The sequence below is a fragment of the Neomonachus schauinslandi genome, chromosome 5, assembly GCF_002201575.2.
Source record: "Neomonachus schauinslandi chromosome 5, ASM220157v2, whole genome shotgun sequence".
Taxonomy (NCBI): Eukaryota; Metazoa; Chordata; class Mammalia; order Carnivora; family Phocidae; genus Neomonachus; species Neomonachus schauinslandi.
Window position 1 is genome coordinate 152,955,019 of NC_058407.1, and position 27,443 is coordinate 152,982,461.

General features: G+C 43.8%; 1 protein-coding gene across 1 annotated transcript in view; it reads right to left on the bottom strand.

The window, feature by feature from the left end:
- The window catches only part of DNAH3 (dynein axonemal heavy chain 3), a 168,408-nt gene that overhangs the window by 15,467 nt on the left and 125,498 nt on the right, over window positions 1-27,443 (bottom strand). Inside the window, exons 44-53 of the mRNA XM_021692238.1 lie at window positions 26,312-26,435; window positions 26,066-26,222; window positions 25,681-25,824; window positions 24,059-24,725; window positions 22,336-22,501; window positions 20,440-20,656; window positions 19,172-19,354; window positions 12,830-13,028; window positions 7,578-9,719; window positions 1,020-1,245 (exon numbers count right to left, since the gene is read on the bottom strand). Of these exons, the coding sequence (XP_021547913.1) occupies window positions 1,020-1,245; window positions 7,578-9,719; window positions 12,830-13,028; window positions 19,172-19,354; window positions 20,440-20,656; window positions 22,336-22,501; window positions 24,059-24,725; window positions 25,681-25,824; window positions 26,066-26,222; window positions 26,312-26,435 (4,225 nt within the window). The remainder of the gene's footprint in view (window positions 1-1,019; window positions 1,246-7,577; window positions 9,720-12,829; window positions 13,029-19,171; window positions 19,355-20,439; window positions 20,657-22,335; window positions 22,502-24,058; window positions 24,726-25,680; window positions 25,825-26,065; window positions 26,223-26,311; window positions 26,436-27,443) is intronic.

Below are 27,443 nucleotides of genomic sequence, written 5' to 3' on the forward strand. Positions count from 1 at the left end.
CATGGACAATGGTGTCTACACTCCAGGTAAGGTTTTTTTCTTTTTTTAAAATTTTTATTGTTATGGTAATCACCATACATTACATCATTAGTTTTTGATATAGTGTTCCATGATTCATTGTTTGTGCATAACACCCAGTGCTCCATGCAGAACGTGCCCTCTTTAATACCCATCACTAGGCTTACCCATCCTCCCACCCCCCTCCCCTCTAGAACCCTCAGTTTGTTTTTCAGAGTCCATCGTCTCTCATGGTTCGTCTACCCCTCCGATTTCCCCCGATTCATTCTTCCCCTCCTGCTATCTTCTTCTTCTTCTTTTTTTTTTTTAGGTAAGGTTTTTTTTCAACACAATTTTAGAAGATTTTTATTTATTTATTGAGAGAGATAATGATAGAGAGAGAGCATGAGAGAAGGGAGAGTCAGAGTGAGAAGCAGACGCCCCGCTGAGCAGGGAGCCCGATGCGGGACTCGATCCGGGGACTCCAGGATCATGACCTGAGCTGAAGGCAGTCGCTTAAACAACTGAGCCACCCAGGCGCCCTCAACACAATTTTAAAAAATCAGATTTGCTGACATTGAATCTACCTTCCTAGACACATCTCATAGTACATCCCACAACAATGTCTCACAGCACATACCCCACAGTCATAGAATAACGGCTCAGTGTTTCCTTCATACACACTTTTGCTTTTACAGATGCTGTCCCTTCTGCCTGAAATGTCTTTCCTGGCAAACTCCTATTCATCTTTCAAAACCCCACGCAACTGTCAGGCCTCCAAGCATTCCCCAACTTTCCCTTCCCTTTTCTGTGTTCCATGGTTCTGTGTAAACAAGTACGGTAGATATTGCATGGTGTCAACATCACTTATCTGTGGTCTGTCTTCTGTTAGCCTGAGAGCTTCTTAAAAGCAAAACTATGTTTGTTCACCTTTGCATTCCCAGCCACCAGCATGATGTCTGGAGCTCAAGGTTGGGGCCCAGAAACAGGCTGTTGGGGGGGTGGGCAGGGCGGCACCTCACCTGAATCTTATGTTAGTGCTTTCCGGAACAATCACCTCCTCGCAGATCTTCTCCAGCGTGGGCATCCAGCTCGTGGCCAGGTGGCAGTTCTGTAACACCACCCAGGTCCCATCTATAATGGCAGTGTTGATCATTTTGGCAGCAATGGAGCCTTGGCCTTGGCCAAGGGAGATGGTCTGTGTTCTGGCACCTCCCATGCCAAGATCGTCGGCAAACTTCAGCAGGCCTGCAACCAGGAAGAAAAGGGGGCTTTTGAAAAAGGACAGGCCAACTAAGACCATATTAACAATAACAATGCAGAAGGAAGGGTTACAACAAAATCACTGGCTCCTGTCAACTACAAAAAAAAGCATCTCTATGCGGAAGCTTCAGATTTCTGGTAAGAGGGTAAAAGAAGCTACTGTTGATTCCTCTTTTGTTCTGAATACACAGACATTCTTGATTAAAAAAAATTACACATACCGGAAAAAAATTCAGAGTCTGAACGGAAGAGAAATTCCCAGGTGCCAAAAATGAAGAGGGAACTCAAAACTAGAGAGGTGAGCACACAACCAAAGAACTAGAAACTGGGTTGTTACAAATGTATTTTACTAGAAAAATAGGCATGTGTATAGTGAAATTTCAAGTAAGTCTCTTTCACTTCTCTCTTCATCAGAGGCAGCCAAAGTTACTAGCTCTTTGTGAATCCTTCCAGAGATACTTTATGCATTGAAATGAATGCATATATACTATTATACTTATGTGAATTGTAGAAAACTACATTTGCTTCTCTCATTTAGATCTTTCCACATCAGTACAAGCATACCTCAGAGATACTGTGGGTTTCATTCCAAACCACCGCAATAAAGTGAGTATTGCAATAAAATGAGTATTGCAATAAAGTGAACAAATGATTTTTTTTTGGCTTCCCAGTACATATAAAAGTTATGTTTATACTATTCTGTCATCCATTAAGGGTGCAATAGCATTATGTCTAAAAAACAATGCATTTACTTTAACTTTACAATATTTTATTGCTAAAAAATGCTAATAACCATCATGTGAGCTTTCAGTAAGTTGCAATCACTGATCACAGATCACCATGACAAACAGTAAGAATGAAAAAGTTTGAAATATGGCCAAGAATTACCCAAATGTGACCCAGAGACATGAAGTGAGCAAATGTTGTTTGAAAAGTTGCACCAATACTCTTTCTACCACCTTGGAGCCTGTGGAGCCTGCTGGGAACAGGACTCCCTTTTTTTTTTTTTTTAAGATTTTATTTATTTATCAGAGAGAGAGAGACAGGCAGGCAGAGGGAGAAGCAGGCTCTTTGCTCAGCAAGGAGCCCGATGTGGGACTCGATCCCAGGAACCTGGGATCATGACCTGAGCCAAAGACAGACGCTTAACCGACTGAGCCACCCAGGCATCCCTGGGAACAGGACTCCTAAATTGACAAATACATCTGGAAGGCTGTGGTCCAAGGCCATTTTTCTTCGGAACCAGAAGGAGCAGACAGCTCTTCTTAAAATTGGAGGTGTTTATGCTCAACATGAAACTGAATTCTGTCTAGGCAAGAGATGTGCTTATGTGTACGAAGCAAAAAACGACACAGTGACTCCTGGTGGCAAACCGAACAAAAATAGAGTAATGTGAGGAAAATTAACTCGTGCTCATGGAAACAGTGGCATGGCTTGTGCCAAATTCTGAAGCAACTTTCCTGCCAAGGCCATTGGCCACTGAACCGTGTGATGCTATACCCCTCAAGGATTTAAACTGACTGAAAAGTAAATAAAGGTGTAGATTTGTTCTCTTTATTTTTTTTTTGAAGATTTTATTTATTTATTTGTCAGAGAGAGAGTGAGTGAGAAAGAGAGAGAACAAGCGGGGAGCGGTGGGGGGGAGAGGCAGAGGCAGAGGGAGAAGCAGACTCCCTGCTGAGCAAGGATCCCGATGTGGAACTCAATCCCAGGACCCTGGGATCATGACCTGAGTTGAAGGCAGATGCTTAACCGATTGAGCCACCCAGGTGCCCCAATTTGTTCTCTTTAAAAAAAAGAGGGGCGCTTGGGTAGCTCAGTCAGTTAAGCATCTGCCTTCGGCTCAGGTCATCGTCCTGTAGTCCTGGGATCAAAGCCCACATCAGGTTCCCTGCTCAGCGGGGTCTGCTTCTCCCTCTACCTCTGTCCCCCTTGCACTCATGCTCTCTCTCTCAAATAAACAAATAAAATCTTAAAAAAGAGAAAGAAAGAAAGAGGGAGAAAGGAAGAAAGAAAGAAAGAGAAAGAGGAAGGAAGGAAGGAAGGAAGAAAAAAAGAAGGCACAAATAGACTTGCTTGATGCAGGTTGCCACAAACCTTCAATTTGTAAAACAAACAAACAAAACAAAAACAACAAAAAAACCACTGCATCTGCAAAGTGCAATAAAGTGGAGTGCAATAAAAAAAGGTATGCCTGTATGTACAGCAAAGTCTTATTCTTTTTCATGATTACTCAGTATTTCACCATTGGAATATACCATATTTCATTTAACCAGTCTAGGTGTTGGGAGTTTGTGGAGACATGACTTTTGCACTCATAAGAGACAGGGAGGCTGGAACTGAGACTTTTGCATACAGTTAGGATCCTCAAAGGGCTACATCTTCATGTGAAGGTGGCCAGAAACTGGCTACTGGTCAAGAAAAAATGTGGAAGCTCGTCACCTGGGTAGAAAAAGTAAACAACTCTCCACTGAGAAAACAACACACGAAGCCTTTGCCACATGCGGATGAATGGTGTGAGTTTATGGTACCCTTTGGGTGGGATTCCCAAATTGAGAAATTTCCCATAAAATTGATCCAGAATGGCAAAAGCCCTGGGGCATCAGGGTTTGCATATGCAAAGTTGTTCTGTTGGGGCACTTCTAAAACCCAAGGTATTATGAGACTCCCATGAAATAACACAAGCTTGCTGATTGTGAACTCACAATAACAAATTACAAACTACATGAGGAAATATATGACTATAAGGGATAGTAAGCACATAGAGCATTCAGAAGAATTAATACTGTCAAAGATTACGTACAGTCTCTGTTATGGACTGAATTGTGTCCCTTTCAAATCCATATGTTGAAGCCCTAATTCCTAGAACCTCAAAATGTGGCTTTATTTAGAGATGGGGTTTTGAAAGGGATAATTAAGTTAAAATGAGGTCATTAGGTGAGGTCCTAATCCAATAGCACTGGTGTCCTCATAAGACGAGGAGACTGAGACATAGACACACTCACAGAGAGAAAACCATATAAAGATTCAGGGAGAAGTTGGCCAAAAACAAGCCAAGGAAAGAGGCCTCAGAAGAAACTAACCCTGCCGATGCCTTGATTTTGGATTTTTAATCTCCAGAATTTGGAGAAAATAAATTTCTCTTGTTTAAACCACTGAGTTTTGGTATTTGTTTTAGCAGCTCTAGCAGATTAATATGATCTCTGAAAAAGACCATGAAAGAAACACATCTAAAAATCATTAAAAGACGGACCACAAAGCATAATGAAACTCGGAATTCTGTGGAAAAAAAAAATACATGGATTTGGAATAAAACAAATAAAACTTCTAGAAATAGAAAGCACAGTCATTGAAGATAAAAACTCAAAGCACTGATGGAACGAACAGGGTAGACACAGCCAGAAAGAGAATTAGTAAGCAGTAACGTCTTCAATCAATGATCCATCTGGTAGGACCCAGATTGTGGTTTCCAAATGCCCTGGCCTCTGCCGAAAGAACTGGAGTTCCTTCAAGAAACGTCTATACGAGCTGAGCCCGGAATACATGGTAATTCTATACAGCAAGGAAGCTATAAAAAACTACTGGGGTTATGTGAGAACTTTAGGCGTGAAGGAGCCCCCACAGGCCGGGGACTGAATGATGTGAGAATCAAAAAGAATGATAAATAATAAGACACCGCCATGTTTGAAACACCCACTATGTTAAAATCTATGTGCTCACGGGGTGCCTGGATGGCTTAGTCAGTCATTTGAGTGTCCAACTCTTGATTTCTGCTTGGATCATGATCTCAGGGTTGTGGGGATCGAGCCCCACGTCAGGCTCTGCCCTTAGCAGCGTCTGCTTCTCTCCCTCTGTCCCTCCCCACGCTCTCTCTCTCTCTCAAATAAATAAATAAATCTTAAAAAAAAAGAAAAGAAAAATCTATGGGCTCACAATGGCTCAAAGAAAATCTTAACAGCTTAAGTAACTTTGCAGGTTACCAATTCATTAATCCAAAAGCTGAGAAATCAAGGAATGAACCAAACGTCTGCTGGTCCTTTTTGAACTACACACAGTCAGAGTAAACCAAAGAGATGACAAAGGAAAATTCTTCTTTATAGAAGAGTTCCAGCTAATAAATGTGGAAGGAGTGATAGAATTAAAATATCGTTTTGCAACCCCTAATGAAATAAGGGATTTGGGGAATAATTTTGTTAAGGCTGCTAAAAATCATCAGGTCGGTTGTTTCCAAAACATACTGGAATTACCCTAAAAGCTTATAAAACATAATGCCTGGGCCTCATTCCACAAAGATTTTAATTTAATTGGTGGAGGTAATGGCCTGCACTTGGAGATTTTTCTTAAAGCCCTCCCAGGTGATTCCCATGGGCAGCCAAGATTAAGAACCATCATCACATTAAGTGTGAGGCCAATGGGGAGCTTTACAAGGGAGTGGAATGGGGAGGTAGATCACACTGACAATGCCTGAATCCCCTGATCAATCTTAATCAGGAAAGACAACCAGATAGAATGTGCTTCCTAGTGTGAGGTACTACGAGGGACACAGTGGCCATGAGGTCTCCTGAGAAGTTCTCCAAGCTGAATCTGATCAGGCCTCTAGCACAGACAGATAGGAATATGCAACATAAGGCTTTGGATATAACCGGCCTGTCATCATTTTACAGAACATACTCTGACCTTTCCTCCATTTTTCTTCTTTACCTTTCCTGGTTTCCCCTCATTTCTCTTGTTTAAATCTGTCACGTAAAGGACATAGGGGAAAAGAACAAAGCTACTAGAAAGGGGCCATGAATTGATCTTTGACAATAACACTGTGGTATGGGAAAGGGGAAGGGTACCAGTTCATTTCAGCTGGCTCCTCTGACTTTCTCTGCGGGGCAGGGGTGCTGGCTTTGTATCTGGGTCGGGATAGATGTCAAACTCCCCAGCTTTCACAGGAGGATGGCAACCTTTGTCATTTGCATTTCTGGTACTCTTTCTTCATTCAGTAACAGAGAAAACTAAAGCTTTGAGATCCAACAGAACAGAAAACTAATCTATTCCTGTGAACAACTCATACCTTTTAATATGTAATAATCAGTTTCTGGAAAGATACACAAACTGGTAATGATGGTTACTTCTGGAAGGGTTAGGAGGAAGATGCACCTTTCACCCTGCATGATGGTTTCTCAACCTCAGCACTACTGACATTTGGGGCCATTTTGGGATAATCCTTTGTTGTGGGGGACTGTCCTGTGCAGGGTAGACGGTTAGCAACAACCTCAGCTTCAATCTACCATATTCTAGTAGCACACCCTAGTTGTGACCAAAAAAAAAAAATGTTACCCCACTTTACCAAATGTCCCTTGAGGGGACAAAATGGCACTGGCTGAGCCACAGTTCTGTACTTTTCTGCATTGCTTTTTTTTTAAACTATACACAGTTATACACAGTATTAATTATTTAAAAAAATTTAATTTAAAAATCGAAAGAAAAGCCTAACTGGGAGAAGCAATAGAGAAAATGATTTAAGACAAAGATGATAAACTAGGGTGCCTGGGGGGCTCAGTTGGTTAAGCGACTGCCTTCGGCTCAGGTCATGATCCTCGAGTCCCGGGATCGAGTCCCACATCGGGCTCCCTGCTTAGCAGGGAGTCTGCTTCTCCCTCTGACCCTCCTTTCTCTCATGCTCTCTGTCTCTCATTGTCTCTCTTCCAAATAAATAAAATCTTTTTTTTTTTTTTAAAGATTTTATTTATTTATTTGAGACAGAGAATGAGAGACAGAGAGCACGAGAGGGAGGAGGGTCAGAGGGAGAAGCAGACTCCCCGCCGAGCAGGGAGCCCGATGTGGGACTCGATCCCGGGACTCCAGGATCATGACCTGAGCCGAAAGCAGTCGCCCAACCAACTGAGCCACCCAGGCGCCCCCAAATAAATAAAATCTTAAAAAAAAAAAAAGATGATAAACTAACAGCCAGCAGGCTTAAAACTAGCCCCGATCTGGTCCTCACAATTTTTAGGAAAAAATGTGAATGAGTTATCAAAATGTAAAAATGGGTGATTTCCACATTTCTCATTTCTCTTGAAAGATCAGGCGATCTGGCCATCCTGAGCTCACATTATCAGACTGCACAATGCTTGGGAGCTGAGTAGCAGCTGCTTCCTTTAGGTGGGAAAAGAAATCTTCAGTAGTCCCTTCTAGCCCCACCTGAGCCTGTTAATGGTCTGGCTTTCAAAGCATCTGAGTTTGAGATTCCTGCTATAAGGGACATGCTGTTGTTATCTGACTGTGCATTCTGGACCATTTATGTTCTTTATACAACATTCTGCCCTTACCTGCCATTGGGTCTGCACCTGGAGACAACACGAAAATCAACGGTACACAACAACTGGAATCATTGTAGGACCCTTGGAGATCAAATGTAGGGGCTTCGATGTACACATCGCCCATGTGTTCAGCAATGAACTCCCGAATAGCTGGAATGATTTTGTCAGGCCGCAAACATCGTAGGACCACCATCCTCTCCAATCCCTTAAGGAAGTTCCAAGATCCAGGGAAATTCTCCTCATGGGGCCAAGTGGAGTCATAGATGAACTTCCACTCCTCGGCATTTTGTTCTAAATGTTCCTTGAGGCCCTTCATTTTTGGCAATGCCGAGGCACGGACCACTTCTGCCCATGCCTTCTCAGACAGCCATTCAGGAGCTGGGTTGGGGAAGGGGTTGTCCAGGGCGACACCTCCAGTTAGAAGGAAATACCAAACCTCCTCATTAATTTGCTTTTTCTCTTTCATGATGCCAATGGTCAGGAGGAGGGAGAAAAGTAGCTTGTCCTTCTCAAGCAGAGAGCGGCAGACATTGTTGTAGATGCTGAGGGTAAAATGTTCAATGATGTACTCAATGCGAAGGTCCAGTTCTTCGCTTTTACTGCTGTGGGCTAGGGAATGCACATAGAGGTTTATGAACCATGTCAGGGAGTACTGGTACATGGGCTCGATGTTGGCCAGGTCGGAGATACAGAAGAAGATGGTGGCAGAGTGGACAGCCACTGGCTTGTAGCCCATCCGAGTCTCATCGATCTGTGTTTCTGTTACTGAAGCAATTTCCTGTTTCTCAGAGATCTCTTCGGACAGCATTTTGGAGGAGGACAAAACTTTGATGGCAGTCTCGTCCTCGAGGATGTTGCCCTCAGACAGGGAGAGGACCTCCAAGATCTTATCTTCAATTTCTTTTAGCTGCTTCTTGTTCTTGGCACTTTCCACAATCAACTCATTCTTCTTCTCTTCCAGTTCTGGCTTCTCCTTGGCAGCCACGATGCCAAGGAGTTGATCTTGGAGACCTAAGGGTGTGATCATGAAGTTGAGGAGGCAGACTTTCACGGCAACTTCAGGGAGGTAATGTGGGTTCCTCAAACGGGTTGTGATGTATAACTTAAAATCCCTGGAGTATTCAATGATGTTTTCACCCAGCCTCATGTACTCAACCCCTTGCTGCCTGAATGTGGACTTGAGCAAGATGGGCTCAATAAAGGCGTCCAGCTCTTCCCCAACATTTTCTAGTAGGACAGGAGTGCCAAGCTGCAGAGCATTTTCCAGTGTCCTCACATAGGTGGCATCTGAGAATTTGATGATGGACAGCTTATTTGCTTTCTCCATGTTTTTGACCCACTTATTGGCCTGCCCCTGAGGGTCAATCATTAAGGCCCAGCGTCTGGAATTGGACACAATGATGCCATTGTCAATGGAGAAAGAGTCAATGGGCAGCCCAGCGATCTGCCAGGCATGGATTTTTACAGGATCTCCTAACGTGTTGCTGAGACTGAAGTCACTGGAGCCGGGGATGACCTTGTCTTTACACTGGGCCAACCACTGCTTCTGGCACCTTGCCCGATAATCCACAGTAAAGGCCCCCAGGTAAGCCACAGTCCCTGAGGACAACAGCACATCCCCCGTCAGATCAATATACCGGATCTCCAGCTGCCGGGCGGCTTCTGTCCATCTGTCCTTCTCTCCGCCAAGGCCACTGATCAGCTTTTCTGCCCTGACCAGCTTTTGGGAGCAGATTTCAATGTTTTCCTCCAAGGTCTTTTTCTTGGTATTCATCTCTTCAAAGTCATCGTTCAGGGCCTGGAGGCGGTCTTCCACCAGCTTCAGTTCTGCTCGCTTCTGGTTCAGTTTCTGCATCTGTGTATCTAGCTTCGCCTCGGCCTCCCTCAGCCGCTCCCGTTTGGGAGCCACAACTTTGGCCACACGATCGTACACCTCCATGGCCCTCACCCATTTGCACAAACCTTCACAGGCAGATGACACATTTTTAATGACAGCTGGCTGGAAATCTGGGTGATCAATGAATCTTTCCCGGATCCGCTTCATGATCACTGGGGGGATGTTGTCTTTGTCATATGTCTTAAGACTCTCCAAGAATTTCAGATCTCCAAGAATCTTCCTTGAAACTCCCCAGTAATCTTCTATCATTTTACCTGTTTAGAACAAGAAATGGAGATTGGACTACTATTAAGACATTCTGGCTGAGACTTAAAGGCTTGCAATGGTTACTCCTATTTGGGGAAAAATCCAAGGTCCTGCCAAGGATGTTTTGGGCAGGAAAATACTCTGTCTGATACCATAATGATGGATACATGTCATTATATATTTGTCCAGACCCATAGAATGTGCAATACCAAGGGTGAGCTCTAATATACACTATGGACTCAGGGTGATAATGATGTGTCAGTGTAGGTTCATCAATTTTAAAAAATGTTCCACTCTGGTACAATAATGGGAGATGATATGCATGTGTGTGGGTTAGGAATATATGAGAAATCTCTGTACCCTTCTCTCAATTTTGCTGTGACCTTAAAATTGCTCTAGAAATAAAAAATCTAAATAAAATAAAGAAAAATCTAAGCTTCTCACAGTGGTCCAGGAGGCCCACGGAACTCATCCATCTCATCTCTGCCTTGTTCCTTAGGCTTCAGTCAGGAAGAACCTTCCTTCAACTCCTCAATGATCTTAAGTGCTTCCCTACTGTGAGCCCTTCACCTAGCCTGTAAATGGCATCTAGCTGGCTCCTAACCAGACTTCAGCTCTTTTAAAAGTCACTTCCCGGGTGCCTGGGTGGCTCAGTTGGTTGAGCCTCTGACTCTTGGTTTCGGCTCAGGGCATGATCTCATGGGTCATGATCTCATGGGCTGTGAGATGGAGCCCTGCGTTGGGCTCCACACTCAGCAGGGAGTCTGCTTGAGATTTTCTCTCTCCCTCTCTCTCTGCACCTCCCACTCTCTCTCTAATAAATAAAATAAATAAATCTTTAAAAAAATAAATAAAAGTCACTTCCACTGAGAGGTCTCCCTAGATTTCCATTACTAAGCTGGGCCACTCTATCCCTCCCACAGCATTTTCTTGCATCTCAGCTGCTAGAATGTCCATTCCCTTTACAGTGTTTATGCAACCTGTTTATGCAACCTTTTTTTTGGCTTCTGCTGTGTTTACTACAATCTGGCATAGTGCCTGATACTCAATTATCAATAAATATGTATCGAATGAATGTTGCCCCTTGTCCCAGTCATAGAGAAGGCAAAGGAGCCACGGGTATGTGTTTTGAATATTCCTTTTCAAGTCTGGGAGGTGGGCTGGATGGTACTCAATCAGTCCCTGTGAGTGAGGCAGTCTCAAGAGAAAGAGCAAGGGTGGGGAAGCAGCATGTAGGCTTGTAACTATACAAAAGGCCGTCCTTGGCCTACCCAGTAACAAAGCAGGGCCCTCATTCTCCCCAGCACCCATCCTGCTGACTAATGATTGAGTGAGCCTCGATCCCATCCCGGGGCTACACCCCTTTTGTTCACATGCTGGAAATGAGTTGGAAGCCCTTTTGGCTCACAGCACGTAAACACTTGCCAACCTCACAGGCTTTTAAAAAAAAGTTATACTTGAGAAATCATATTAAGTACAATAGGTCAGATGTGTCCTGTTTCTAACGCAAGCACAGTAACCAAACAAATATTTCCCATGAAGGTTTTTGTCTGCATTTAGGAAAATTATCTGCTTCATTTACATTCGAAGGTAATGAATTCAATTGCTCTTTTGTTCCATCTTCATGTTCTGGCTAAAATTCTGCAGGATCAATGAATAACATACACCATTTGCTTCAATTTTAAAATAAAAAAGGTGAATGGTGGTCCATTTGCAGATCATCAATGATCCAAGAAGAGGATGAACTTTTGTGACCTTGGCCATGTTTTGCGTATCTTAGCCCTTCTCCAGCCCGGCTGCACCTTAGATCATTTGGGAGCTTAAAAAAAAAATACAGCTCAGGCTGTGCCCAAGACCAATGGATTAAGAGTGTCTGGAAGTGAAGGCATGGGCTTCAGCATTCTTTACACTCTGTGGGTGATTCTAGGGTGCAGTCAGGGTGGAGAAGTGCTGGGCTGGCTCATCCTTACTCAGCTGCTTCCCTAAGGGATTCTCCTGTGAAGTCCACTTCCTGCTTGTCCATTCCTGGTCACCTCTGCATCTTCTTCATGTGGTTTTTGGCCTGACAACCATCCCGGAAGAGGAAATGCTGGCCAATGGGAAGCAGAAGCCAGAGGTTTCTGAATGAGGGATCAGGGTTTCTGAGCATTTCAGAGGAATAGCAGGGCTGTTCCCAGGACAGGAGCATTCGAAAGGCAGGGAATATTAGTGAGGCTGGTTTTTAAAGTCCTTGTTCAGTTCTAAGACACTGCTATTAATAATACAAAGTCCTACATCTCATTCAGATTTTAAGGAGAACGAATACTCCACCTATTAATGCTTCTAGGTTCAATTATAGGAGTGTTCCTCCCTGTCCTAATCCTTTCTCCCTGTTTCTAAATCTGATTCCTTGTCTTCCTCCCCTCAGTCTCTGCCTCCCTGTGCCCCATCTCTTTGCCCCTAAGTCTCCATTTCCAGCTCTTCTGTTCCCCCTGTCTGCCTCCCTCCCTCCTGACTTCTTGCTCAGTTCATTATATCTTTGTGTGCCCCTCCAGCTGTCTGATCTTTCCATCTCTCTGCAGTTCTGTCTCATTCTCTGTCTTTCCTTCTCTGGTTATCCGTCAGTTTCTCTCTCTGTTTATCTTTCTCTAGCTCTTTCTGTTTCTCTTCCCCGCAACCACTCACTACTCTGTCAGTCCTTTTGTACCCATGACCTTCATTTTTTTTATACCCATGACCTTCATTTTTTTTAAAGACTTTATTTATTTGAGAGAGAGAGTGGCAGAGGGAGAGGAAGCAGCAGACTCTCCCGCTGAGCAGGGAGCCTGATGCGGGACAATGAGATCATGACCTGAGCTGAAGGAAGGCAGACGTTTAACCAGCTGAGCCACCCAGGTGCCCCCCATGACCTTCATTTTTGTAATGATTTGCAGAGGCAGGGGCCTTGACTAAGCTCAGCCTCACCTAAAGATGCCTGTCTTTTCCCTGACTGATTGAGTGAGGAAGGTGAAGGCACAGGAGAGAGCTGTGCGGATAAGCATGCACGAGCTTGGGGTGAGGGGCGCGGTACCCCTCCTGCCAGGGAAGAGCAGCCTGTGAAGGCCACTGAGGGGGAGTGAGGGAGGGCGACGGGGGTTACCACTGCCGCTGGAGTCCGGCTTCCTCTCTGGTTTCAGCCCTTTCATGACGCAGATGCTCTCCATGACCAGCTTGACAGGGCCGGGTGGGTTCTGCATGGACTTCACCAGTGAGATGTCTGCTGGGTTCAGGGTGTCCAGTGCAGACAGCGCGGCCTCCAGTGCTGGCATGGCCTCTGCCAGGTCCCCCTCACATTCATCCTGCGGGCAGCACGGGGAGGGGGTAGGGGGATGAGTGCCTGGTGCCCCACGCACCCGGCACTCACTTCATAGAGGAAGCTGGGAGAGGCTCTTCCTGCCCCTCCACGTCCTCCCAGGACGGTGCCCCCTCCTGGAGTTCAGCACGGGAGGGTGGCTCTAACCACTGAGTGGCAGCAGGGAGGCGTGCACGGACTTTCGGGGCTATGGTTTTGATGTGATTTGTGATCTTAAAAAAAAAAAAATCAAGCTTTGTTTGGGTTTTAAACAAATTCCCAAGAGATAATATGCAGTGGGTAACTTCACACCCACAGATCAGGGATGGATGGAGAAATGGAGGAAAGGATGAAGCCTAGGGGTTGAGTGACAGCTGGGAAGGGGGTTAGGGCAAGTTTGGGGAAGAAATAAGGCATGAGGGGTGGGAGAAGGTCAGGGATGGGGTGAGGTTTGGGATGTACTGTAGCTCAGAGATGAGGCGGGGTAGTCAGGGATAAAGTGAAGCTTGGAGATGGGGTGGAGTTTAAGGCAAGAGTTTAAGGATGAGGAATGGCAACAGAGATTACAGCTGGGTAGTGAGCTCTGGGAAAAGGAGATGGTGCATGTTTTGTCCCTTATTTTTCATTCAAAGACAAAATTAATACAACGGAATATTATTCAGCCATAAAGACAAAGAAAGCCAGACATAAAATGCCACCTGCTCTATGATTCCATTTACATGAAATGTGCAGAAAAGGAAAATCCATAGAAGCAGAAAGTGAGTTAGTGGTTGCCAAGGGCTGGGGAGGCGGAGTAATGAGGAGTGACTACTCACAGATCTAGGTTTTTTTGTGGGGTGACAAAAATCATCTAGGATTAGTGGTGATACGTATACACCTCCGTGACTGTACTAAACACCTCTCTGAAATGCAACTTAAAAAGGTGAGTATTAATGGTATATGAATTATATCTCAATGTTTATTTATTTACTTAAGATTTATTTATTTATTTTGGAGAGAGAGGGAGAAATGGAGGGGGAGAGAGAGAGAGCGAGAGCGGTAGGGAGGGGCAGAGGGAGAGGGCAAGAAAATCTCCAGCAGACTTCCCACTGAGTGGGGAGCCCGAAGCAGGGCTCGATCCCACAACACTGAGATCATGACCAGAGCTGAAAGCAAGAATCGGATGCTTAACCAACTGAGCCACCCAGGCACCCCTCAATGTTTTTTTTTTAAAAGAAAGGTTAACATTATAAGATTTTAGAACTGGGAGGGGCCTTAAGGATTATTTAGTAGCCAAATTACCAAATAAAAAACCAAAATAAAACAAAGAAAAAAAACCCAAGTTCTCAGGAGGCAAAATGAGTTAGCGCAGGTCACAAAGCTCCAACTGTGGGCCCCTGGTTCCCACTCCATGAATTCTCTGTCAGTCACTCAGCCGAACGAGTCATCACACCACCACGACTGAAGTGAAGCATCACAAGAGAACAAGGATTCTTAGACAAAGCATCATGTATGGAAGTCCACATCCCGCAGGTTTACGATAGGCAAACAAAATAAAGGTGGGTTTCCCCTTACATCTGTGTGTACATGCATGTGCATGTGTGTATCATGGATTCTTTAGTTCAGGTTTTCTGTTTGTTTTTTTTTTTAAAGGTTTTATTTATTTGACAGAGAGAAAGACAGCCAGAGAGGGAACACAAGCAGGGGGTGGTGGGAGAGGGAGAAGCAGGCTTCCCGCAGAGCAGGGAGCCCGATGGGGGGCTCGATCCTAGGACCCTGGGATCATGACCTGAGCTGAAGGCAGATGCTTAAGGACTGAGCCACCCAGGCACCCCAGGTTTTCTGTTTTTTAAATACACTTGCATCAAAGTTTTGTTTGGCTTTATTACTTTTTTTAAGATTTTTATTTATTGATTGATTAGAGAGAAAGAGCACAAGCAGGGGAGTGGCAGGCAGAGATTGAGGGAGAAGCAGGCTCCCCGCTAAGCAGGGAACCCTGGGATCATGACCTGAGCCAAAGGCAGACGCTTAACCGACTGAGCCACCCAGGCGCCCCTTGGCTTTATTATATTACAGCAACAACCCTGCCCCCATGAACCCTGTCAGATGTTCCCAATATCAAAATGGAATATTCTGCTTCAGATGGCAAAAATGGCTCATCCCAGGGGCAACTTGGTTTGCTCCCTCTTCAGGCCTAGGATAGGTCCCAGAGGGCAAGGCAAGAGGAAAAGAATTGAAACCAAAGCCTGCTGTTTCTTTCTTTCTTTCTTTTTTTAAAGATTTTATTTATTTATTTGACAGAGAGAGACAGTGAGAGAGGGAACACAAGCAGGGGGAGTGGGAGAGGGAGAAGCAGGCTTCCTGCTGAGCAGGGAGCCCGATGTGGGGCTCAATCCCAGGACCCTAGGATCATGACCTGAGCCAAAGGCAGACACTTAATGACTGAGCCACCCAGGCACCCCGAGCCTGCTGTTTCTCACGGTCAGCTTCAGATAGAGTTTGGTGGCAGAGGAGACCAAAGGTATTGACTTAGCCACAGCTGTGGATTCTTGGTGGATTTCAATGATCCCAGGTGCCCACAGGTGTCATCAACAGTTCCATGTTCCTTTCCTATAATGTGCCAGACAACTAATGGCCCACACATGCTTCTTGTCCTCCAGTGGCCCAGTAGCTCTGCTCCCTTTCCTAAGAAGCACGGCCTGGGTCCCAGCAAGCTTGTTTGGCAAGTGCCTCGAAAAGGCTCTAATTATAATATTATGGGAACAGTGATTCTCAACCCTGGCTCTGCCTCAGAGTCACTGAAGAACATTTAGGGCATCCTCATGGTCAGGCCCCACACCCAGAGATTCTGATTCATGCAGTCTGGGTGAGGTCTGGGCACCTGCACTTTTCAAACTCCAAAGGTGGTTCTGACACACGGCGCTGTTGAGAAACTCCAGCTTATACTCTCGAAACACTGAGAACAGGGCAGGAAGGAATAGACTTCTGTGCCCAGTAGGGGAATGGCTACTTGATGAGAGAAGCACTTACTTGAAATGGTCATTAAAATGATTATATGACATTTTGGAAAAACATTTGTGATACGATGTTAAGGAAGTAAAAAAGCATGATGCAAACTGCAATGATACTATGACTGCAGTAACATGAAATTATCCATGTGTGTAGACAGGGGCCAGAAAGAAACTTGGAAAATTGAGAAGGTGTTAAAGCTGAGTTCTTAAATATTCTTTCATATGTGTTATTACTGTCACCATTTGTTTCTATGATAAAAAACATTATGGTTAAAAATGACCCCCGGGGCGCCTGGGTGGCTCAGTCCGTTAAGCATTTGACTCTTGGTTTCAACTCAGGTCATGATCTCAGGGTTGTGGGATTGAGTCCCTCATCAGGCTCCATGCTCAGTGAGGAGTCTGCTTAAGACTCTCTCTCTCCCTCTGCCCCTCCCACCCTCTCTCTCGCTCCCCTCTCTCTACCTCTCTAAAAAAAACCAAAAAAACCCGTTGCTTAGCGGTGCAAGGAGCACGAGGGCTCTTTGAAAGGTATAAAGCACAGTGCCCTCTGACAAAACACAAAAAGTCAACTCAACTCTGCAGCCATTCTGGGCATCACTTAATATCCTCATTAGGGGGAAAAGAAATGATTCATTAGCTTAAAAAGAAATGACTGCTCTAAGCAAACTGCTGTACTTGGGAAGCAAGGGTCTGGGGCCTCGTTTCTGCCAGTCTCCTCCCCATCCCTCGATGGATTCCACAAGCCTGGCTGAGCCTCTCTGCTGCAGGAGTCACCACACCGGGGGCTCTCCCAGGATGTCTCATCTCTAGGGGTGGGAGGAGATTGGAGAAAATTACAGTCCTTGTGTGGAGTACTGTAACTCTGAGAGGTTCAGGGAGGGGTCTGGTCCTTGGGGAAACTCAGAGCAAGCATAGCTTCTTTTTCCTCCTTGGACGCACCTCATGACTCACCTCCAGGATGTCACTCCTGACACTCAGGGATGAGAGGGCAAAACGTCAGACCTCACCCTTGACACCGAAACCCAAGGCGGCAGTTTACTGCCCAGGAATGGGTGTGGTGGGTTGTCTCCATGTCACCTCCAGCATCCCTCCTGTTCCAGCGAGTCCCTGTTTGCCCCTGACATTGTGGAGCAGAATCCTGGGTGTGATGGTACCTACATGTGGCAAGAGGCTGCCTGTTATCAAAGGGGCAAGTCCACTTGGTTCAAGGTAAAGAACAACAGTTTGAGAGAATGAATGTTTGCCACTAAACTCTGTGTGTCGGACACATACTACAAAATTTACATGTTTTTCTCTTACTATCCCCATTTTATAGATGAGAAAACTGAGTTTCAGAAGGGGCAGAGCAAATACTGAGTCCCAACATGCCCAATTCTAGTAAAAAAACCATGGAAGAATTGCAAATTCATGCGCCTGTTGGGGCCAGGCCTGTGATCTGAGTGTGGGAAGTGGGTTGGGTGGGGCTTTGTTGAGCTGGAAGCCACATGGGGCAGCATCTAGTCAACACTGCTGATGGGGGCAACCCAGGAATGCAGGTCCAGTGCTACCAGGATGCTTGATTTTTCTTCCGAAGAAAAACTGAACATTCAGAATTTCTACTTCAAATCTCTTGATTTCTTACAAGTGGGGGATTATTTCAGATTAAAAAAAAATACTGTGTGTGTCACAGTGTAAGTATGCACCCCCTAGCTACCAGTTTGCCACTTCTGGAATAGTAGCCAAACGCAAGGGCTTCAGAATCCGAGAACTCTAGGTTTGAACCCAGATTCGGTCACTTGGTAGCCGCGTGACCTTGGACAAGTCATTAAAGTTCTTGTACCGTGATTTCCTTATCTGTAACCTGGGAATGATACCATGTGCTTCGCAGGGCTGTTGGAGTGATAAAAGGCAACATAAATCAAGGACAAGAGAATACAGTCTCCATGAAGGAAGGAATTTTGTCTGTCTTATTCCACTGCCTAGGAAGCACACAGCAAGTGTTCAATAAACATTTGTTAAATGAAGGATTACAAGAAACCAGCATGGTGCTGATAAGTAGTAGCTATTACTATCATCTTGGCATGGCAAAACACCCACTGCCCACTGGATTCTGGTCCCTGGTGGTCACCATCTTTTATGGTTCCATGGGGCTCCTGGCTGTGCCCCTGGGACTATGGGTGAGCACACCTCTCTTATCCAGGGCATTCACTGTGTGACTCTGAAGCCAGGGATCGGACCCAAGGGAATCTATGAAAGGTCAGGTCTCAGGACTCACTGGAGAAAAACCAGTCTGGAAGGCCTGTCCTTTTCAAGAAAGTGCCCCATGACTTATTTATCCTAGAAGCCAGACACAAGCTACTCCTCACTCAAGCTCTTTTTTGAAGAATGATCAAAAAGATTTTCTAACTGCTGAGCAGGGACAAGTATCTGAAGCTAAGTGCCAATAGCCCTGGATTCTAAACCCATTAAGCAGCTGTGCAACTCTGCCACGAAACTTCAGTGTCATTGATACCTGTCATTCCTAAGTCCAAGGCAGTCATGACAGTCAAATGGAATTATGCAATTGAAAGTGCTGAGAAATATATAACATCACAGGAATGTTAATCAGATTCTCTTCTAATATCAGAATGTAGGTAAAGCCCTTCCCAGGGCTATTCTTTGATATAAGAATCACCTTCAAGTGGGGTCTTCTAGGTTCAACATTCTGTCATTTGACAATGATTTATTCCACACCCGTAACATGCCAGGCACATCTGAGCAAATACATGATGGAGGTGAAGGAGACAGGCAGAGGAACAGCCAGTGAAAGGGCCCTGGGGTGGGAGAGTGCCTTTGTACTTCTCTGAGGAATAGTTAGGAGGTCAGTGTGGCCAGAGCAGAATGAATGAGGGAAAAGTAATGAGATGAGATTAGATTATGTTTGGTCTTGTGGGCCTTGACTCTGAGTGAGATGGAGAATATGTGGAAAACAATAATTCTTCCTGGAGAGAGCCAGGTGTCATAGAGACCTGCTTCATCATTTACTAGCTACGTGATGCTTGGAAAGTCATCTGTCTTTTTCAAGCCTCACTCTTCTCTTCTGCAGGATGGGCCTGACCACACATACCCTGAGGGCTAGTGAGAGACTGGATAAGCCCAGAAAAATGCTGCTTCCCTCCCTTTTCCTCTTGGCTCTTTATACCTTGATTCCTTGAGCAATGGCAGCGGCAGCATTGGATTCTTTTTCATCCGCCTTCACCAGAAGTTTCTTGGCATCAGCTTCTCTCGTCTCCTCTTCAATTTTCACCATCATCCTGGCAGTCTCCTCAGACGTCTGGATGAGTTGAGGCTGGAGAGCAGTCAGTTGTACTTGCATTACTGCCACCTACCAAGGGAGGGGGGTGGGGTGGTCAGCCATGTCAATGCCGAAAATGGCACGGTTGGCAGGAGTTGAAACAATTCTCTAAACTATCATAAACACAGAAAATACTAATGATTTTACCATGGTACTGGGTATGCATTTGTTGGCTGGAGTTTCTCCCTTTGATCTTTCAGTCCTTAGTTACTGAGTTCATACTATGTGTTGTAAATTATCAAGCACGGTGCTAGACACTAGACTTAGAATGGTAAACTTATACATTTTTTAAAAGGTACAGTTTCCTTCATGCTCTTGAGCCTAAATTTTAGTATTGGGAGTAGCAAGAGATAGAATAAAAGTAAGTTAGGGAAAAAAAACTTACTTTTTTTTTCATAGTCAATGAAAAAAAAACACATATGCCTGAGATACCTGGGATAAGAGGAACTTTCAAGGCCACTTTTCCCAAGAGTCTGATGCTCTCTAAAGCATTCCTGTCAAGTGGTTTTCCGACCTCTGTTTGAACACCTCTAATGGTGGAGAGCTCACTTCCTCTTAGGAGAGTTGTGCCATTTTTTAAATCCACTGGCCCTGACTCTACCTTCTAGGGCAGCTCAGATGCATATTTGAGGAGGGTTTCACAATCGTGCAACCACTGTTCTCAGCAAGCATGTGGGAGAAACACAGCATGCTGGCCTGGTGAGGAGCACAGGTTCTGGAATTGGGCAGAGCTGAGTTTCAGTTTTGGCCCGATCACTTGCACTGGCTACTCACGAGGCTGCAGGTATGATCTTGGCAAATCTCCTGGCCTCTCTGCATCGTGGTTTCTTTGTGTGGAACACAGCCCGTTTATACAGAAGACGAAACTGAGGCCCAAGAGGTGAGATAACACATTCAGGATTCATCCATGATGAACAAAATACCAAAATCTTAAAGAAAGACAGAATCTCATAGGGCTGGGTTGAGGCTGAGGCAAGCAAGGTGAGCTCTGCAAGTATAGGAGTAGATGCTGTCTTTATATAGTGACCTCTTAAATTCTGCACCTGAACAAGAGCCTCACTGCATCTGCCTAATCCTGGACCTCTTTGTCCCTGTTCTCCTGTGGCAGTGCTCACCTGTGAAGATGCAAAGTCCAGTTTCTGCAGACCTGTCAGGTAACGGTTCCTCATCATATCAACCTCATGCCTCTTGGTATTCAGGAGTGTCTTGAAGGTTAGGATCAATTCGAGGTAGGAGGTGGGGGTGACGTAGTTGTGTCTGCAAAGTGTGTTATAATAATCAAGCGACAGGTTCTTCACACTCTCCTGGAAATATTTGCACATGGAGATGACCCTACCGAGGACAAGAGGATGGTTAGGCAGGCCCAATGTCCTCCAGAGAGACCTAGAGTCCCAAATTCTCAAAGACAGGTCAACAGAGCTGCGAGAAGTTTTGGAGAGGTGTATATTTTTTTCTTTTTCTTTTTTTTAAGATTTTATTTATTTGCAAGAGAGACAATGAGAGAGAGACAGAGAGCACGAGAGGGAGGAGGGTCAGAGGGAGAAGCAGACTCCCTGCTGAGCAGGGAGCCCGATGTGGGACTCGATCCCGGGACTCCAGGATCATGACCTGAGCCGAAGGCAGTCACTTAACCAACTGAGCCACCCAGGCGCCTGAGAGGTGTATATTCTTACTAGAACGATTTTCAAGCAAGTAATTTCCATTTCTGATCATTTTGGGGAATCACCAGAGCTTAAACAGGAGCTCTTAATCTTTGGCAGTCTGGTGAAGTCTCTGAATTTTGCAGAATAATGTTTTAAAATGCATAAAACAAAATATATTGGATTACAAAAGGAACCAATTATGTTGAAATCATTTTCAAAATATTTTAAAAAACCAAATTTGTGATATGTCAGGGGTCAGCAAACTTTTTCTGGAAAGTAAAACTGTTTTACTATCTGCAAATAGTAAAAATCAATGGTCCACATGGTTGAATAGTAGTAACTACTCAAGTCTGCTGTGTGGGAAAAAAATGGCATGGCTGTGTTCCAAAAAAACTTTATTTATAAAAACAGGCTATGAATTGGACTTGGCCAGTAGATCATGTTGTGCTGACCTCTACATTAAATAATAAGATTGGGCAGCAGGTCTAAAACCTACCACAACTTTGAAGGAAATGATATACTGACGTAACTATAATGACTGAATGAGTTATTAAAAAAAACACAACTGTGATTCCTGTTGTTAACAAGTCCTGCTAATCCTACTGGGATTTACTGCCTACATTCATTATTGAAATAAATTCAAAATACCAGTTGGATGTCAGTGAAAATGAACATATAATTTTTCTCCATTCACATTAAGTGATCCTCTGAATTCTGTTCATGAGCCTATGGACCCAAGTTAAGGGTCTTCTGGCCGAAAGCATAAAGTTCAAAGTTCTTAAAATGGAATTTATAGCCATCAATATTCTGACCCCTACCTACTTCTTCATTTTCCATTCATTCATTTAATAAACAGTAACTGAATTACTGTACCAGGCACCTGCTAGACACTAAGGATACAGAGTTCAACAAAGCAGATGACATGACCACTCTCTTCATGGGGCACCCAGGAAGTCAACATTCTCATCTCTTCCCTTACTCTAGCTAAAATTAAGTGCACTTTTTGGGTTGTTTTTATCTGTGCTTTATACATAAAAGACTAAGTTTTTTTTCACCCTCATAATAACCAATTTTCATCCCCTTGGTAGCGCTGTCACCCCTACTGAGAATGTATGCTCTAAAACTTTGGAAATAGCTATATTATTAGAGCTAGGTTCTCATAGCTATGACAATAGTGCATCTCCAGGACAATTCTGAACAATGAAATTTCATTCTTTTTCAGGAAAGGTGTTTTATTAAATATCTAACTAAATGTGGTTTTCTATACAGAAATTGAGAAATCTTAAAACAATAATAACAATACAGTCAATATCTGGATTTTCAATTTGGAATATTTGGTTAGGGTACTAAAATGCAGCTAATGCTTACTCTATCCGAATATTGTCATCAAGTTCCACATCTTCCAGAAATTTGTTGGCTACCAACTCCAGGGCATCCGTGGGCCAGGACTGGAACCAATCAATTGTACAGCAATTGATCAGTGAAGGGAACATCCGCAGGCGGTTCCGGAAGGCGTCCCCAATTGGGCTCATGGCTAAGGAAAAGCAGACTTGGTTAGTTTCCTTCCTCCAAGGCAAGGAGCCAGGCAGTTCTTTCCAAGGATTCTGGTGGGTAAGGGGTTGGTTTCCTGTTGGTACTCCAGGGGTGTAACAGGAATAGTTATGATAAATGCCCGGGAAGCACAGGGGAATCATAGGATATTTTCATTCAACTTTGTGATGGGGATTCAGTATATTATAATAGCCTTCTGACTGGTCTCCCATGCCTATTGTTCTCCTTTCCAGATATTTTGCATCACTTAGACAGCATGGTTTGTGCCCTTTGATCTTCTTGCTCTATTTGTGCTGACTCAGACTTAAGGGAGCCATGGATGCCCCATACATAGTTACTTATGGAAGCTGAGTGGGGTCCATCGGCTTGTTTCTGACCCCATCTCCATCCAAGCACAAATTCTGGCTAAATTCCATACATTTTTTAATTTAGGCTCAATGTGGTAGGAGGAAGCATAATGCACAGGTGGAAATATGAGGAAGTCATTGTGGCTGAAGAACAGAGAGAGAATGGTAAGCTTGGTTTGAGAGGAGAGTGGAGAGAATAAAGGGGACAGTATGGCAGGTGGCCTTATAAAACCATAGATTAGGAATTTTGGCATTTATCCTGATAGAAAGCATATTAAGTGTTTGTGTGTGTGTGTACACACACAATGATCATATTTGCAATACATATTAAAAAAACCATCCTGAGTCAGTGGAACAGAAAGGTCTGGTCTAGAATGGACAAGAGTGGACATAGAATAGTTAGAAGGTTGCAGAGGTGAGTCTGGGCAAGATGATGGCAATTTAGCTAATGAAAAGGTGGTGGGGATGGAGATAAATGGGTGGTTTTAAGAGAAAGCAAGGAAGTAAAAACTGACAGGACATGGTACATGAGAGAAAAGTATTAAATATAACCCCTAGGTTTCTGGATAGATTGGAGATGTCATTCACAGAGAGAACTCCAGATATGAGGCCACCAGGGTAATGCACTAAAAGGAAGGAGAAGGTTCAGAGGAGAATTTAGAGAACTGAGAAGAGTATGGGGGGATGGGCTAGATGGGTGATAGGTATTAAGGAGGGCACTTGTGATGAGCACTGGGTGTTGTTCTACTCCAGAAACCAATATCGCACTGTATGTTAACTAAGTAAAATTTAAATTAAAAAAAAGAGGGCTGCCTGGGTGGCTCAGTCAGTTAGTCGTCCGACTCTTGATATTAGCTCAGGTCATAATCTCAGGGTCATGAGATGGAGCCCTGCATTAGGCGCAGTGCTCAGTGCAGAGTCTGCTTGAGATTCTCTCTCTCCTTCTCTCTCTGCCCCTCCTCCTGCTCTCTCTCTCTCCCTGGAATAGATAAATAAATCTTTAAAAAAAAAAAGAATTGAGAAGAGTGGAACAGTTTTAAAATAGTGGTTTAGGGGAGGGTCATTTTCCACGGGAATTCAGGCACAAACCCCTGGGTGAGTGCCATGGCTAGATCAATCCTTGGACCACTGTAAGAGGACTGAGTTTAGGGCACTCCAGAGGAAAGGGGAAAATTGAGTTTGCTTCTTCTTACCAAGGACAATGTGAAGGTTCTTCTTCACCCTGTCAATAAAGAAGTTATACATAGAAAGAGGAGTGACCTCGATCTTCTCGCCTTCTGTCCTGGCTGCCATTTGCATTTTCTCTACAAGGTCAGCCTTCTCGTCAGCTGGGAAGATGTTGGGCACGTCCCCTGTGTTCAGAAGCATGTTGATGTCCTCGATGAATGATTCATCCTTGATCTGATTATCAGCAAAGAGGAACACAGTACTCTTGGTGGCCACTCCAACCTGCAGCATGATCTTCTTCAGGTCCTCCCGCCAGTCATGGCTTGAGTAGTTCTTGGTGATCTCAATCTGGTACAGCTCATATGAATTCATGAATGTGGACAGTTTGCTGGCACTCTGCCGGCCGCTGCCCCCAATGCCCACCAGGAGCAAGTGGCCTTTGTCCTGCTTCAGGACCCTGCAGATCCTGGAAATGTGCTCAATGGCAAACCTGAACATGACCAAAGACATGGGGGCCTTGCTGATGTTGTTGAACTCTTCCAGGTAGTACTCCATGACCACTGTAAGCTGTTTCAGGTCAGTGATCTCATCATAGATTTTTGGGTCACTTTCTGGCTTGAAGAAATCTCCAAAGAAGAGGCTACGGATATTATCGTCGACAATCTTTCCAGTGGGTGACAGGTGAATGAGGACCTGTGGGAAAGATAAATCTCAGCCAGGCATTCCACCATTGGCCCAACCAAGTTGGCAGTGGGAGGTTATAGAGGGAGGGAACAAGAGATATGCTTGTTTCCTCTGAGCATATTCTCCAAAGTGAGGGTCCATCAATAATTTTTTTTATAACACAATATTTGGATCTGATGGGTGTAAAGACTATGACAAAAGGGCATTAGAGAAAAAAGCATGAAAGTGAGAGTTGATCTGTTTGCCAAATGGTTAAAATGTTGGTGGTCAGGCTGTGAGATCCCAGTGGCGGTTGAAGGATGGCACCAATTTTTTTATGTGCTTGCTCCTTCACCAAACAAAGGTACAGGTACTACCCCTGGCCCCCACTCTGTGGCTAGAGTAGGAATGTTCTAGATGCTTTCTCTTCCTGATATTAGAACCTGGCAGTGCTTCTGCACTTGGCCTCTGGATGCAACATGAAACACCTGCAATTTTTCTGTGGAGAAATCACAGCTTCTTAAAAATAGAGGTACAACTAGATGATGTAAACACATAGGCTTAAAACAACTTTCCTTACATCAAAATGGGAAGAGAAAATATTTACAAATGGGAAACATGGCACTCTTCTACTTAGGCTTTACCAGGGCCTCAATCAAACCATAAAAATTTCACAGTTCATTTCTCATCTCACAAATTAATTAACCTTAAAAATGTATTTTAAGTTAGTTAATTATAAACAATTACGTCAGATCATAAACCACTTTGAATAGATACAAATGTATATGTTATCAGGGAAGTGAAACAAAATTGGGCCAAGTATAATATCATCAAATCAAATGACTAGATGACTTAATCCCATTTCCTGAGATTCAGAAAGCAGAGCTATGAGTCTCCACTAGGAAGGAAACTTGAAATCTGAGACTAACATAGTCAAATATTTGGGACCATTTCTGAGGCCAAATGCTCATAGGATCTGGCTTACCTTCTCCATAGTCTGCTTGAAGCAACTGGATGTGGTTTCCTTCACCATGTTGAAGAAGACCTGTCTGTCCTCATGGTCAATCAGACGGTCATAGAAGACCCGATAAACCTCATGGATCCAAAGTCGGATAAATTTTTCCACATCCTAAAAATCCAGAGTTAATTATTTGTATGAATGGAAGGTGGTACCTGAGTTGGTAGTTTTCTTTCTAAATCCTGGGGTGGACTGTGTTACATTAAACAAGATAATGTTTATAAAATACTTAGCGCAATGCCTAGCAGAGATAAATGCTTAATAAAAGTTAGCTATTACTATTATCACTGTTTATTCATGTAGCTAAGGCTATTGCTGAATGAACTTGATAACAGAAATGATAGTGTCTGACCTGCAGGTGGGTGTGAGGGCAGAGCAGTACCCCTTGGATAACCCGTGAAAAGTCCCGTAAGTTAAAGACGTAATGAGACTTGGAGGGAGTTGGCAAGAAATTCTCAACTGCAGCTTTATAAATTGTCATAGTAGCTTGTACCAGCATCTTTCCATACCTTGGGAGGAAGAGAAAGGGAGATTCATCAAGGAGGGGCCAGAACTGAGGATCTGGGCCAATATTGTGGAAGACACAGGAACCTCTTACCTTAAGAACATCACGTCAAATCCTTTCCCAAAGTGCCAGTCAGCAATTGAACTGAAAATCTTGGTTAAAATGTCATCCTCAAAGGCGTTGATGGAAAGAATATTTAGATGGCGAGTGAATCGTCCTGGAAAACACACACACTCACACCTACCTCCTGGGCTTGTGATCCTGGGATATGAAAGAGTATGTTTTCCTCTGTCTTATTGTTCTAGAGCTGTGCTATCCAACATGGCAGCCTCTAACCACATATGGCTATTTAAACCTAATTAATATTAAGTCACATTAAAAAATAATTTCCTCAGTCTCACTAGACACATTTCAAGTGCACAAGGGTAGCATGTGGCTAGTGGCTGGCTATTGTATCGCATAATGCAAATGTAGAACATCTCCATGATTGCAGAAATCCTATTAATAGCACTAAGCTAGTGTTCAAGATTATTTTTTAAAAGTGAAGGCAATATGTGATCATTGTAAAATAGTCAATTCAGAAATACTTTTATAGAAAGTGAGCATCACCTTTGACTTACTTCCCACATACCAAATCCATTCTTCCCCCAATTAACCACTATTAATTTGGTATCCTTACGTATCTACCTATATCTATATTTACCTGTCTAATGTTAAATATATATTTATATATCTATATATCAGCTTTATTGAGATATAATTCACATACTATACAATTCACCCATTTAAAGTACACAATTCAATCGCTTTTTAATAGTTGTGAAACCAACACCATAATCAATTTTAGAACATTTTAATCACCTCAGAAAGAAATCTTGTACCCACTAGCAGTCACTCTCCATTTCCTTGGAGCCCTTGGCAACGAATAACCTATTTTCTATTTCTATAAATTTGTCTGCGTATCTGTTTTTAAAAAGCATTTTATTATATAAAATAAAATGCAGATACTGAAAACCAGAGAAAAACAAATACAAAGTTTAGTGAATCATAAGGTCAACACCCTTACGTTTACCATCCAAGTAAAAAAATAAAGCTTTGCCAACCCTCCATAGATGCCCCTCCATATATCCCATACCAATCTTAGCCTTCTCTCTCTCTCTCTCCAAAGGTTACTATTATCCTGACTTTAATAGTGATTTGCTGTCTTGCATTTCTTTATGTTTTT